The sequence below is a fragment of the Panthera pardus genome, unplaced genomic scaffold (assembly GCF_024362965.1).
Source record: "Panthera pardus isolate Hobbes unplaced genomic scaffold, ASM2436296v1 HiC_scaffold_24, whole genome shotgun sequence".
NCBI lineage: Eukaryota > Metazoa > Chordata > Mammalia > Carnivora > Felidae > Panthera > Panthera pardus.
The window spans coordinates 58,343,549-58,354,903 of NW_026526810.1; the positions used below are offsets into that span (position 1 = coordinate 58,343,549).

At 39.8% G+C, this 11,355-nt stretch overlaps 1 protein-coding gene across 7 annotated transcripts in view; it reads left to right on the forward strand.

Annotated features, from left to right (window-relative positions):
• The window catches only part of MEIS2 (Meis homeobox 2), a 208,388-nt gene that overhangs the window by 193,189 nt on the left and 3,844 nt on the right, over positions 1 to 11,355 (forward strand). For 5 of the 7 annotated variants that reach the window (XM_019442624.2, XM_019442620.2, XM_019442622.2 and 2 more), the window contains 2 exons: positions 9,518 to 9,576; positions 10,972 to 11,082. In XM_019442624.2, the coding sequence (XP_019298169.1) occupies positions 9,518 to 9,576; positions 10,972 to 11,082 (170 nt within the window). Of the gene's footprint in view, positions 1 to 9,517; positions 9,581 to 10,971; positions 11,083 to 11,355 lie in introns of all 7 variants that reach the window. The other 2 variants (XM_053889209.1, XM_053889208.1) reach the window with 1 other exon arrangement.

Genomic DNA, 11,355 nt, shown 5'->3' on the forward strand with positions numbered 1-11,355 from the left:
GCCATTTCCTTATTTCCTGCCTCTCCAGTATTCTATGCTCTTTTAATCTGATTCAACTTTCTTCCTCCACAAATTCAAATGACTTTTCAAATGGCCCTACCCTATTCACACCTATTTACTGAGTGTGGTAAATTTGTGATTTGCAATTATTAGGTATTATCAAATTGTGATTTTCCGTTGGTTTCTGTGGGTGTGAAGAGTAAAACTCTTTAAAGGCATGTACTGCCTTTTGAAAATTTTAAATAGAGAGAGAGTCGCATAATTATATATTTATGTATGACCTTGTATTGTGTCATTAAACTTGTGTTTTGTTAAGTATAGAATGAGGAAGATTTTTACATGGCACGTGTACAGATTACTATGGACCTTAAAAATTATTCATTCCAATTTTTTTAGGATGGAAAAAGGATGAAAATAGGCCTTACGTAATCCCTGCTCCCCTACACCTTGCTTTCCCTTCCTACCCACTATTGTCCACTCTCCAGAACCCAGTCTCTCACTGGGATACACACACACTCCCGGAGAAAGCATCCTACTAGTACAATTCCCTGAACATTGAGGAGGTGGGTGCTTAGTAACTTTTGACTCACCAAAGGGCAACATAGCATAAAGCAAGAAATGAGGCTGACAAAAATCTCTATTCCCTGGAAAGTGAAAAAGGTAGAGAAGAGAGCAAACACTAGAACATAGCAGGCATGACCCAAGTAGACACAAGGAGTTTTACCAACTGTTTTTTTCTCCTTTGTTGTCAGCATTTCCACCACCCACAAAATTCCTGTCTTTGACCTATGTGACCTATGTGGTTAAATATCCTAGAGTCGATAACTTTCATATATATATATATGTATATATGAAACAGATATATACATATATATACAGATATATGATATACAGATATATACATATATATACACAGATATCAATGTGTGTGTGTGTGTGTGTGTGTGTGTGTGTGTGTGTATCTTTCTTTCTTCAGCACTAGCACAGAAAACCTAGCCAGGTATTAGTCTCTGGCAAAGTTTATTGCCATATGTAGGTGTGTGCACGTACATGTACATATCCATATACGCATATGCACACACACATACATCTACATGCATCCATATGGCTGATGACTTCTCACAGTTTATCTCAAGGCCATGTTGTTTCATGTTCCACTCATGTGATAGGACATCTCTGACCTGACAGATTTATCCGTTGAGAATAGGATTCAGTGTATGCAAAATTCTTAGCAAGACAATGCGTATGGCTTATGTAGATTTTGTTGATTTTCTTCCTTATATGTTACTCAGAAAGCCCATGTCAGTATAAATCAGGGGTAATGAAATCAACTTATGGAATCTTTGATATTACATTTGCTAAAGCCTTTCTGGATGTTCAATTCAGCTCTTAATGATTGATACTATTGACAGCGGATAAACATTTTTGATGGATATGTTTGCTCACAGATTTAAAAAACATCTAATCCTTTTTTCTCTTTGATTTAAAGAGTGCAGTGCTATTGGAGAGGAAACAGTTCAAATGTGGTCATCGCAGGTTGGTGGCACCAAAAATAGAAATTCACTTAGGGTAAAATTTGCTGTCAGGAAAAAATGGAGCATTCTTTCTGAACTCAGGAACGTGTGGTTCATGTGAGCTTGCTTGTAGATGGTTGCTACAATAAGGCTTCTTTCATACAGGTGTGTTTATGCCCCAGGCTTGCTGGCCACAGTCCATTCCATTTACAGAAGCTGAATTAAACAATAACTACCGCATTGCACAAAATGGCGGGGGGGGGGGGGGGGGGGAGTGTGGCGGGGGGGGGGGGAAGGTGAGCGTCAAAGGAGATGCCTGAGAGCTTTGTTAGGGCCAAGAAAAACCCTGTTGCAGTTGTCAGAGCTTGTTGATGTTGCTGGGAACGGCACTTTTTTTTTTCTCCTGGATTTTGTGGTTCTGCCTTAGGAAAGAAAGTAAAATAGAACGGAAGAACAAAGTCCTACTCTATAAATCAGCAGCTGCTCCTTGCCAGATCAAAGGAGTGACATTTTTGCTCCTGGACTACTTGTCCACTTGAGGGCTTGACAGGCAGCTAACAGCTGGCCTGCTAGACTGTATGGGAGAATCAGCCTACATCTTCTTCTGAGCAGATGACAAGCTAATCAGAGAGATATCCATAGCAGAGGGCATGTGAGTGCACCTTGATCTCCTCAAACATACCTAATACATAATTGCTAAACAGCTTGGTGCATTTTTGGCAAGTTAATGCTTAGGTAGTTTCCACTGAGAAGTAGGATAAAGAATTAATACTTCAATCAAAGGTGATCATGAAAGCTAAAAAGATACTAGATTTGTTGGGATCTTCTCCTCTTAGAGTGAATTAGTAAATGGCTAGGAACATAATGAGAATTGGCTTAAATGTGTGTAACTGATATCAAGCGACTGGTTGACTTTTCAAAGCTCAGTCGGGCTGTAGTGTTTAGGTAGATGAACAGGTACTGGGTAATTGGTAATTTGAAAATGATGACTTCTGCTTTCTATGCTGATGGAGTTTGAGCAAAGTTATAGACGTTCTGTGTCTGCAAAAGAGTTGTTTTCAGAAGCCCCATAAGGTGTGTCGCCATACAGATCTGGAATTTTAATGTCAGTAGTAAAACTTCCAAAGTAATTCAGTTTCTAGTTGATTTCCATCTGCCATTAATCATGTACAGGATGAGGTAATATATTACAACTTATATCTATTGACTTAGTATTTTATCTTTAAGAGGATAGATCCTTGATATGAATAGCTAAGGAAGTGTGCGTGTTTTCTCCTCCCTTGCTTTCAAGTGGCTTTGAAGGATCACTTGTATAGTCAATGATAAATAGCCACATATGAATAATCTGATGGCATTCTGTAAGAATAACATTACTTCAAAATCATAACCTGCTGGGATGTTTTGTTACATGCCCTCAAGTCTGATTATACTTATGGAATAGTGTTTATTGTTGCTCCATATTATAAGGGAAATAAAAGATAATTCCCTATCGTAGAGAAAATTTCCCAAATACTTTTATTGAAAAGTTTCCACTATTGGCCATATAAACCTTAATCAGATAAGATGCCAAATTATCCAGGTCACCTTTGAAATTTAATTATAAAAATAATTATACTTCTTATTAAAACTCAAACACTACAGAAATACATGTAAAAAAAGAAAAGAAAGAAAATTCTGCCATCTTCCTTCTGCCCATCCCGGAGAGACTGAAAGGTAACAGTTTCCACAAAAAGCATTTTATTGGCCAAACTTTTCCTTTAGGAAGTATGCATGGAATAAAGTGAATTAAAATTATTATAAATTTTTGTTTGCCCAAGGCAAGGGATTAAAAGACTATTTAGGTCTGAGATAATTTAAGAGAGTAATACATGCATTTTCATAGCTAAGTTTCATGCTTAAAACTTGATCTTTGTAAATTTCTGTTCTTAGGCAGAAGGCCCAATCATCTATTTGCTATGTGATCTCCAGCAGGACCTCTAAAACTTAAATGTGTATAGATCACCTGGACCTCTTTTCAAATACTAATTCAGTATTCATTAGTGCCAGGGTGAGGACTACTCTGTTTCTACAGTTCTAACAGACTCATTGTGATGTTGATGTGACTGGTCCATGGAACACACTTAGACCTGCAGGTGTGGAGAGCCATTTTAGAGAGTGTGATTCCAAAATAACTTGCCCCACTACCCAGCCCCCCAGCAGTTGCCCACTACAGTGTCTAAAATCCCCCCAGGGCATTATACATTTAAATTAGCTGTGACCTTGGGAAAGAACTAGCACATGGACACATGATACTTGTAAGAGTAGAACACATGATTACCTCTCTTCAGCTCAGCATGGATTTGCTTAATAGTCACCCACCAAGTCTTAATTATTTCCTATGAGAGGACAGAGCTCTTTAGGAGGGGACATTGGGTAGGTGCATTTTGAGTGTAAGCTAACATTTAATGAGCTCTTACTATGTGTCAGGCACTGTGCCAAGGATTTTACATACAATATCTTCCTTAATCCTCAAAACAATCTGGTCTCAACCAGTGCCCTGTTATAGACAGGAAACAAACAGAGGCCTGGAAATTTACGTATACTTGCCCAAGGTCACACAGCAAGTAAAGGGCAGAGAATATGAGCCTACCCTCTCCATCACTTTGTTCTATGGAGAAGTCTGGAATATGGAACAATAATTGAAAAGGGTTTGCCCAAAGTAGGGTATTTTAGTAAAGAACCTATGTAAGCCCTGTAACTTCAGGGAAGAATTAGGTAAAAGAATATTGAAAGAACACATTAGAAGGTCATTAAAAATAAGTATTAGCTACTTATAATTTTGTCCAGAGCCTTTTGTGTTCAACTTGAATGTTCTACTACTCAAGGCATATTCCTAAAGCTGCAAAATGTTTGTGATTCCGGATTAGCATCATGTGTTCATGTTATAAATGTATGAGTAATTAGTTCATGCATTTTCAGAGTTGTAGACAAGTCTAGTATCTATCAAATTCTAAATTAATCTGTAGCTTGAGGAAATTATGAACTGTGAATGTGTTTCTGAGTGGCCCATGAATTTCATTCATTTACCTTACTTTGCTCACAGTTGTTCGTGAGAAAAGATCCATTGTGTGGCCATCAGTGAAAAACTCATGGCTACACCATGACTCAATCATTCATGTGCCCGAGTACATATTCAAAGACATTAAGCCTGCTTAATTCACCAATGTAACCATTTCAGTGTATCTTACTGAGAAAACCCCACTCTTAGCCATGACCAGAGCACAGAAAAAAAAAAAAAACAAACAAAACTTGCTTTTTGTGTGTGTTAAGAAAAAAAGTGAAGAAACTTGATAACTGATTTGTCAAGGTTGAGGCTTCATTGTATCAGACACCAAGCAGTAGCAAGCTTTGTGAATAAGCACCCTTACTGATGAGTCCCGTGGCTGGGTAAAGTGGAGAAGCAGAACTTCTTCCTTTTTCACCAGGTCTCTAGTCACCAAGCTGCTTATAACACCTCTTCCAAGATAATCTGATCCCTCTTGTACAGTTCAGCCCCCTTCCTTGACCAGACCAATCCAGGGAAAAGCTTCAGCGCAGGGATCCTTGGTTCCTCCTCAGAGCCTTCAGGGCTGGCGGCTTTCCAGGTGACTCCACAGAGGCCTACATTTTCTAATAAAAGGAATGCTGCCTAAAGAAGTTGGTTACCAGGTGTGGCATGAAGTTAGTGAACCAGAAAGAAGGGATTTATCAGTCATTTAAAAAGAAGGGGAGGGAGGGGGAGAAAGAAAAGGAGAGAAATCAACCAACAAGCAGGAATGACACCTAAGCCTACTTCTATCAATCTGAAATATGCTTTGGAGTGAAAAAGCTTTCAAAGGAAAACCACGATGGTCAAATTTCAGTTGCAGAAAAATATGCAAAGTTGAAAAGTTTGGCTCTTCTGTGGGGACCGAGGTGGGGATTGGAGGCGGGGAGGTCTCCAGGAGCTCTCTCCTCCAGTAAGACGGCAAGAGGAGATTTCAGTGATATTTTGCTCTCTTGCGTTTTCTCTTTTTAATATGTTCTTTTCTCATCTCTGAGTTGACTCAAAAGGGCCTCATGATTCTTGGAAAGTCATTGAATTTATTTCTATAATTGAGTTATTTTTAAGCTAACAGTCAGTGTATAATTTTTAAGAATCGCACATACTAATGCATTTTCTATTTTTGTAAAATTTAGCGAGAAAGTAGACAGTCTTAGTAGATACTCTCCCGAGTCTTTGTGTGAGCCTGGGTACTAACTTTGTGTTCAATACAAATCAATGGAACTAGTGCACTTTAGGGCACTCATTCCCTATGGGAGTCACTAATGGAATTATCTGTAGCCCTTAAAAAAAGTCACAATGAGGCTAATGAAAATTTTTTCTAAGTGAAATCTGGATAAGGCACTAGGCTCCCTGGCACATTTTATTTATGGCATTTATCATATATGGCACATTTTGCACACAAGTTTTACAAATCTCAGAATGTTTTTAAGAGCTATTTAATTTCTAGAAGACTTTGTAATTTCAGGTTAAATTGTTTATACCAATAAAGAAGTGTGTTACATGTCCTTAACTTCAGAATCATTCTGGGATGACATTAAAACTTTAGAAAAATTTTTAATATCAGATACAGATGAGAAACTTAACAGGCTTTGAATTGGAAATAACTTGTGGGGGTTTTCATTAAAGTTGGGTGCAGCTTGCTGCATTTTGGTTAGTTGGATGTCTTCAGCAATTTTTCAAATGTTTTGGGTTTGGCAAAGTCCAAAATGTTTTTGCCAAGACCCTCTTTTCCCCTTATTTTTTAAACCCGTGTGAAATTCAAGGATAACTTAATCCATATGTGTCTGATTCATTTACACTTAACTCATCAAAATGTTATTTTGTAAGACCCATTTAATATCCAAAAAAACCTTTTGAGCCTTTTTAAGACAAGTCTTTTGTCTTTGAACCAGTGAGTTGCGTTTTTCCATCTGAATGGAGCTTGGACCTTAAAAGATTGAAGATCAGTGTATTTTCAATTTTAGAGTCTTCACATTTTAAGTAGAATCAAAACTTGATATTCTGTTTACTACTTGAGCATTGAATAAGGTCATTTTAAAATATAGATCAGAGGAAGTGGAAAAAATTTCTTGTCATGTAATTTAGGGAAAGGTTGCATTTGGAAATTTTATCTTAGTAATACGAAAGAAATAAAAAGTACTCCTAGTCTGAATTTTTAAAATCTGTAGTTAAATGTCTCCATTGTATGTACATTGATGTGTTTTCTAAGAGTGGCCTGCAGATCATCAGTACGGTGGGGTAATTGCATTTTTCTCGTGTTAAATTGTTCTTAAAGTCAACTCATTCATTGGTAATTTTGATAACAACATCTATGGTGTTTGTAAGATATCCCAAGATCAGGGGAGTTGACAATTGGCAGGAGTTGTAAGTTAAGAGATTTCTGAAAAATTGGGGCCCATATGTTTTTAAAATTCTGTGTGATTTGAAAGAATGTGGTAGAATTATGATCCTGGCAAGATAGAACACTATGGATCAAAAACATTGTTTGAGAACAAAAATTCAGAGAAGCTAAATGGAACCCAAGTGAAAAAAAAAAAAAAAAAAAGCAGAATCTCTATGACCCTTTGTAAAATAGGATCTAGTTGAAAACCTTCAGAGGCTTCTATGCATATTTGTTTAGCAGAACCGGGCAAAGAAAGGCCATCGCCAGAACTGCTAGTGAACATCCAGTCCATGCCATGGTAACTAGTTGAAAATGTAATACCGGAGTGGCATCTCCAAGTTCAGCGCTTCTATAAAGACCTGCTAGCACACAGAATGCTTTTTTAATGTTCCGCATTGTTGTGTGTCCCCCATTGAACACCCTTTTGAGCGGACCCCGTTTTTACTAATGTAAACATTCTGACGAGTATCCAAAGAAATGACCTTTGAGTGAACCTCTAACCTTCCCCGTAATTATTTGTTTGAAGACAGTGTGGAGTTCTCCTGCTGAGAACTAAGAACCATGATGCCTTGCAGCTCTGTGAGGAAGGGAGTGTTTGGGGGAACTGGGAAGAAAGACATAAATAAGGGAACAACCTCCAGATGTAAATAATAAAAGAGTAAAAGGGTAAAATGAAAAAGGGAAAAAATTGCAATTCATTTTACCTAAAGAGTTGGCCTGTAGGAAGAAACAAAACCAGGATCAGTAGCACATAAAAAGAGGTGAAGCCTCTGCCATGTGTGTCCTCCATTAGAAACTTCAAGGAGGAAAGAAAAGGTTTCTCCAGGCTCGCCTGAGCATCTCAGTTGGTCTTAAGCTGCAAAGATAAAGGGTGAGAATTGCAGGTTAGTCCTCCTTGGTCCCCATAAAGACAGTGGGGAAAGAGTAGATCATTAAGTTCCTTTTCTGATCTAAGGGATGCTTCTGGAATGCTTTGTGATCTGGTCCGATATTCATCGGTAGCACTTACGTTCCAGGTGGGAATACATGTGCAGTTTCAACTCTCCTTTTGTTTCCACCTCCCCGAGTCCTGTCACTTGTTTCCCCAAACCTTGAGAGGGTGTAACATTTTTGACAACTGAGCTGTACTTCCTTAAGTAATAAAGAAGTTCATTGTTTTGCAAACAAACACCATATGCAAAAGACTCCTTTGGTTTTCTTGCAGCTGTTATTCTTCAGCCTAATTGTATTCCCTCTAGAATGCTCACAGGAGGCTGAACAAGTGCGGGCTGCTGTCCTCCTAGGAAGGGACTTCAACTCCTTAGAAACACAGAGCTGCCAACACACACTAGAAGTTTTCTGGCTAATTTCAAAGAAGGGGTTTTCCGTTCCTGCCTGTGGCCCCATGCAGACTCATTAATCACGAAGTCCCTTGCACTTAAGATTTCAAACTGGAAATACTGGGAAATGTTCTAAGTGGGTATATTTTTAAGGAGGTGCTAGCGATGTTATAGGCGGCATGCCCTCCCTCCATGCCCCCCACCAGATGCACGGCCAGTGAGTCCCGTGCATCACTTCAAATGTGTGGGCAGTGCACAGCATTAAAAATGCACAGGGACAAGGGTAACTCGCAAATGGTAGAAAATTGTTTTGTTTTTATTAAATTTGGAGAAATAAAGGAGATTTCTTATCATCTTACTCTGTTTGTACATGAATATTTGATGGGCATTATTAAACATTAAAGTAACATGAAGTAGGCACTTATTTTTGGATTTCCAACAAAATTAGATCCAGGCTTCTAGACGAAATAACTGCTTCTCCTTTACATTCCTGTGATTCAGCCACCACCTGATTTGAAAACGTTTCTTGGGCCCTAATATCAACCATGTGTACCTGAGGCTGGGTCTTTCTAGTGGGTTGAAAGGTGGCTGGGTTTATGGTTGGCAGTTACCTTATCCCTGCCCTGGGTGTCCCAGCTTAGACTGGAAAGGCCGCCCCCAGCTGGCACTGACCTCTACATGACCCCTAACTTTACAGGCTTAAACTGCAGGAGTTGCCAAAGAGCAGAAGTCTTTCTGGCCAGCACTTATTACTGCTGTGTTGGTGATAAAACTTCAGACAGCCTAATTGATGGCTTTGCTGACCTAACAATACCTTGTGAAAGCAGAGTGCCAGAGCCTGGTCTCCATTTATGACCAGCTGCAAGGGGAAGCTAGGTCTCCCTATGACGGGGAGTTTAGGGAAAGGAGAAAAATCTTCCAGCCCGTGAACTTTAACCAGATTCCAACTTGTTCAAGAAGCAGAAGCACCACTGCAAATTAATAGATGTTTTCTCAGGGAAAACTTGATTCCCTCGCTGAGCCTTTGTCCGAAAGTCAACCCCGACTTGGTTATCAGATGATGGAGATGATCCAGTCAACTGTTTCTGAACACTGCAAAGGGAAAACTGCCTTTGGATCAGAAAGATAATTCTCGGTAGTTGTTTGACCACGTCGTATCCTCCGCAGCGTTTGTGCCAAAGTGCTCATAGGCCGCAGAAACTGCATTGGATGATTGGACTTCTCTGTTCTATTTCAGGTTTATTAATGCCAGAAGAAGAATAGTACAGCCCATGATTGACCAGTCAAATCGAGCAGGCAAGTTCCAACTAGTTTCTGCATTCATGTCCCATAGGCACAGATCCTCATCAAGTTATACTCTAGGAGTTTCATCACCTGGTAAATAAATGCTTCCATCAGGCATCCTGGGAGAATTTTTTTTTCTAATGTCCCCAGGATTGCATTTAGGAAGCAACTTCACTAATTGGTGCTAATTGGAGATTTCCCACCCTGACTCTACTGAAACTGCTTTTTATTTTCTTTCTGAATTGGTAATTGGGCACAAGCATTAGTGCCACAAGCAGTTTGTTTGACTGCGAGCTCTGGAATTACTCATTGCTTGTCTGCATCAATCATTAGCACACGTTTTCTTGTTACCCACAATTCCTTGGTGTTCACGTGGCTTTCACTCCTGGAGCATCCCCTGTTCAGTTCATTGTATCCATTCGTTTGCTTGGACTGTTCATAATATTCTATTGGAGCCCAGCTTGCTGCTTTGCCAGCATTATTTTTTAGTACAAGATTACTACCTTTGTTTAAAATGCTTCCCATCCATCCCACTAAAATGCATGTGGCTTTTTCCTCACGGTACCTCCTCCTCGTTTCTCCGAAGCACTTATCAGTACTCTTGAGCCATACCCGTGAACTCCTCATCATTCCACCTTGAGATTTCCTTAGTTCACTGAGGCATTTCGGTGTCCCGCGAGAAGGTTTATAGGAAAAAAGCATATTCTCCTTGTGGTGATGACTGTTGTCACTAACAAGAGTGTCCAACTTGGAGACTGAAACCGTGGCCTCAGTTGAGAGAATTTAAGAAAAGTAGTTTCCTCTGGCAAAATTTTCCCAGTAACACTGAAATGTTGTTCCACTAATGGAGACCAGTGGGCCTGTTGGAGAAGAATATAAAAGAATTGAAATACTCTGTTTACCATGTTTCCATTTCCTTGGGTTTGAGTAAAAAGGCCAGTGTTCAGTAGGGTTTGTTTAACCTCGTAAAATTGCGCTCGAATTTCAAATGTTTGCATCTGATGTGAAAATATTTTATTAAGCCACCCAGAGATGGCAGGATCACAAAATCTTGGCTAAGTAGCACGTTGCAATATGTATATATTGGCTACTCCCCATTTCCCTGCTCTTCTTCCCCATAACTGAGAGATAAGTAAAGAGACAAAGGCTGCTGAGGATGACGCGCCTGTTAAACTGGCTGGTGAAGTCTGTCCTCTAGAACTTTTTTAAAGCTACCCATACACCTCGACTCAATCCTAGAACCGCACAGACAGACCACACCATCTCCCCACCTCCCCACCTCCCCTCTTGCAAGCGCCAACCACATTGTTGCTGTAAAACGTTTCAGTGCTTCAGCGGGAACAGTTGCTGATTGTTTGGTATATCTTTTCTTCTTTCTCCTCTGTGTCCTCGAATGACTACAATCAGGTTTTCTTCTTGATCCTTCAGTGAGCCAAGGAGCAGCATATAGTCCAGAGGGTCAGCCCATGGGGAGCTTTGTGTTGGATGGTCAGCAACACATGGGAATCCGGCCTGCAGGTAGGTGTGCTCGACCCTCCTCTGGGCTTCCCTGGGAAGTGTCACCTTCTCCACCAGCCTTGTTCATCCACTCTGCTCTCGTGCTGGGTTTAACATTTGCCTGCTGCCTGCGCTGCCTGCTTCCTTTTCCCTTGGGTGGGGGAGAAGACCCTCTTTTAAAAAGTAAAGAGTTTTCAGCAGTACCATGTTACTCTGCCCCATACACATTCTTTTTCTTTTTCTTGTTTTTTTTTTTTTTTCCTTTTTAAACCAAAGCAAAAAGTGAGAAGGAAT